Source organism: Mytilus trossulus, chromosome 1 (genome assembly GCF_036588685.1).
Source record: "Mytilus trossulus isolate FHL-02 chromosome 1, PNRI_Mtr1.1.1.hap1, whole genome shotgun sequence".
Classification (NCBI taxonomy): domain Eukaryota; kingdom Metazoa; phylum Mollusca; class Bivalvia; order Mytilida; family Mytilidae; genus Mytilus; species Mytilus trossulus.
In genome coordinates, this window is record NC_086373.1 from 98,132,746 (window position 1) to 98,136,797 (window position 4,052).

The window sequence follows — 4,052 nt, forward strand, 5'->3', positions numbered from 1 at the left end:
GTAATTATATATTTAGAATTAAAATGAGTTATTTTATGCTTTACATCTTTGATACATTTCAAAATTGGTTCACCTTTAAACTTTTTTTCCGTAGCCCCCTTTGCACGGGTCAATCTTGATTATAGGATTTAAGTAAACAACCAAAAAAAGGCATTTAAACTGTTGATTAACATGGAATATCAAAAAAGCTCCAACTTTATATGTAGTAGTCTTTATCCCAAGTTCGATGAACTGGATATTCGTTCAACTTTGTCACCAAAAATTTGAATTATTTAGTGACATTGCACAATTTACAGTTAAAGGATAATGCTACTTTCTTTTCATAAGTCCTAAAATGTTCTTGTATAAAGTCATCCTCATATCAACATACTTCATAGCATATACACACATAGTACTGCTGTTCTTATTTTCCATATAGACAGATAAAAACTAAATTGAAAATCATAAGGCCTGTTGATTTATTTTTGATATAAGTGAAAGACAAATGTTTTATTCTTGTGATGATTTAATGTGACTTCTGAAGACTTCAAATGATTATTTACTAGCTGGATGATGTTACCAATAATCATTATATCCACCATAACCGTAATCTGGAGAAGAAAAAAACCGACATATTTAATCACTATGTTTACACATGTTTAATGTACAAGAAATAATAAAAATAAAAACAATTGAAATGAGTTTAAATACCATTTGAATTCAACAATAAAGTAAATATACATATCAGCAATAGTAGTTGAAATGATATAGGATATTTTTTTAGTGGGAACTCACTTTTGCCGTCCACTGACTGTGTATTATACTGGGCTGATATGCACAACACCGCTTAAAGTTAAGATATCCAATCGTAGTACTAATTTGTCGTCTGGCACGCATAATATAGAAATATCCGTCCGTTCGGCACACATCTCAACTTGAGTAGTTTAATGCAAATCACCCCTTGACATACAAAATGTACATAGAAGAAAATTCCACAAATGAAAAGCGCTTAATTCTGTAATATCGGTTAACAGACAACAAAGGGCTTAGGTACAAACAAAACAATTATAAACAAGTATACGGTGCCCAGGAATTCTCGCAGTCATTTAAGCAAGCTCAGAGTACTTAATCTACTGGTCTAAATTCATGCCGTATCAAGTTTTAAGACCAATAGCGAATAAAAATGCGCAAGATTATATTAAAAAGAAGAATGTTCAGGCATATATATTATAGATTTTTTTTAGAAAATAGTGCAAAGCTATAAAATTATAAAATCATCAATATAAAAAAAGTTAGAACATCCATGTGCCTCTCAGGCCAGGCACAATGTTGATTTCTCTGAATTTTTTTTCTCTTACTATACATGGATTCTAATGAAACTAAATTAAGGCTCCGAAAAAAAATGGAAGAATTAACGGAATCAAATAATTTCGCAAGTCAAATTTTATCTGCATTGTTTAATGTTCATATTTATTAATTTATCCTTTTCAGGGAGAAGGTAAAATATAACTTACCTTGTGCATAGAATGGTTGACCAAATCCAGCACGAGGGAATCCACCTCCAAAGCCACGATCAAATTCACCATCAAATCCACCATTATCACGTTCAACTAACAGGACATTTTCTCCTCCTCTGTTACCACCATTAAAATTATTACCTCCGCCAAAAAAATTTCCACCTCCTAAAAGTTGACTCGCGATACCAAGACCTATAAGGGATCCTAATAAATTTTGTCCTGAGGTTACAGCCAAACAAGCACAGAAAACTACTGCAAGCAAGAAGGTCTTCATTTTAGCTGTGTTTCTATCGCAATCTTGCTGTCAAATGAAACGGATGGTGATATTCAAGAATTTATATCAAGATGTTTTTTTTTGTTTAAATAGATTATGTGTTTGGTGTGATGCATTATATGTGTCCAATACATTTTTAAAAAGTAATTATCAATCATGTTTATGTCTGTGTTTCATCAATTAAATGATGCATGGTGGTTAATTACTCGAGAATTTTTTATGTTAAATTTGGAAAGATATTTAAGGTGGATTTATTTAGAACATCAAGTGCAGAAGAATCAACATGTTTAGTATCTCACACTATTTACTAATTTACCTATGGATGATGGATAGTTGTCTGATTGGCAATCATACCACATCTCCGTATTTTTTTATATAACAAACACGTTCGATTTATACCTTTCCTAATATATTGTCTCAGGAAAAAAAAATCACATCTCTATACCTGAAAGTTAGGTTACGGTACATATTTATATTTTTTTCTGAGTTTGAGTGTGGATGATGAAAAAATGACAGGGAATTCAACCTCACAGTAATAACTATTATATTGTAGCGATGTAATTATTAGTTACTCAGTATACTCTGGTTTGTTGTTATGTATTAAATTCATAAATTGTATATCAGTTATATATATTTTTCATCCATTAGTATATCATTCTATTCTACTATTCTAATGATAAGCAGTGCAAGAGCATGGTGGACACTCTTCTGTAATAATTCGTTTTTCAAATAGATGGGATTTGAGTAGGCATTCATATTTTTCCGCGTTTATTACAAAACGTTTTTGAGATATTCTTCCACATGCGTTAACACAATTTTTTGGTATTCTTGATATATATTTCTCAGGACAAAACATTTTCACATCATGTATCTATGTTCTTAAAAATTATTTTCATGAGCATTTGTTAATACAATTAATAAATAACAAGCGATAAGGAATGTTATTTTGCACACGAATGTTATTTTGTTATCCGCGTAATTATACGGGTTTTAGTCAAAAACGAATGTAAAAATGTCCGTTGCAACAATACACCGGAATGCCCTCACGTTCATGCGATGTAAAAAAAAAAAAAAAGAGGAATAATTGTCAATGAGACATCTACCCAATAGACAACCATTGAATTATAGGTTCAGATTTGAATGTGGCGGGGTTAAACATGTCAAAAAGCACTCAGCACTCCCCTAACCTTGGACAATGCTGTGACAGCACATCATAACAACAAATAGTAGATACTCAATTAGAAATGACTAGACTGTTCCGATTGACAAGAAATGCAAAAACAACAATCGTATAGACAAAAGATACGATCTAAGAGTACTCACAGTTACTGAAACCTATAATAGCTAGTTCTAATCAAATAACATAAGTCATGTTTTCTCAGACTAAAATATTAATCAGTACACATCAAATGGATTTAGCGTGAACATGTCATCAAGTTAACATTCTGACATTCTTACAATTTTGACCTTGTGCAATGCCAAAATATAAGTACATAGTAACTACAGGCTGAAGGACTATAAACGGTTTTCATAAAGATATAGCATTACATATTCAGTTATCAAAAATAAAATCAATGTGAGTATATCAAGAGAGAAAAAAAAAAAATTCACGATCTTACTTCGGTGATAAATTGATAACCTTTCAGAATAGCTTTATTCAAAGGATTAATAGGTTATGTGAATCATGAAGACATTTACGTTATGTGACCAGGTGGTATAAGAAGTTCATCTACAGTATCGTCAGCCTGTTAACAGCGATGCTGTGAGTTCGAACCCCGCACGTGACGCATCGTTCGACTCCAATCTTAATTGGCAAGGACTGCCAGTTTTCCTGCCTTAAGTCTGTGATTATCTCCATGCTCTCCGATTGCCTCCACGATAAAGCCAACAGTGTTAAAATTGCATAAAAATACAACCAATTATCTAAAAAAAAACGGACTTTTCTGATGAGTTAAGCCTTTTTCAACTGGTTTTTAAAGTTCGTTCTTATTTTGTGCTGTTATACCACTGTCCCAGGTTAGGGGAGGGTTGGGATCCCGCTAACATGTTTAACATCGCCACATTATGTATGTATGTGCCTGTCCCAAGTCAGGATCCTGTAATTCAGTGGTTGTCGTTTGTTTATGTGTTACATATTTGTTTTTCGTTCATTTTTTTTTATATAAGTAAGGCCGTTAGTTTTCTTGTTTGAATTGTTTTACATTGTCATTTCGGGGCCTTTTATAGGTGACTATGCGGTATGGGCTTTGTTCATTGTTGAAGGCCGTATGGTGACCTATAGT

The 4,052-nt window shown here is 32.4% G+C and overlaps 1 protein-coding gene across 1 annotated transcript; it reads right to left on the bottom strand.

Moving 5' to 3' along the window:
- Positions 1 to 453: 453 nt before the first annotated feature.
- Positions 454 to 2,663, bottom strand: LOC134692675 (uncharacterized). Its single transcript, XM_063553148.1, has 2 exons — positions 1,494 to 2,663; positions 454 to 590 (listed from the first exon to the last, which is right to left on the bottom strand). The coding sequence occupies exons 1-2, from the start codon at positions 1,768 to 1,770 to the stop codon at positions 556 to 558; spliced, it is 312 nt and encodes a 103-aa protein (XP_063409218.1). The 5' UTR covers positions 1,771 to 2,663; the 3' UTR covers positions 454 to 555.
- Positions 2,664 to 4,052: the final 1,389 nt, after the last annotated feature.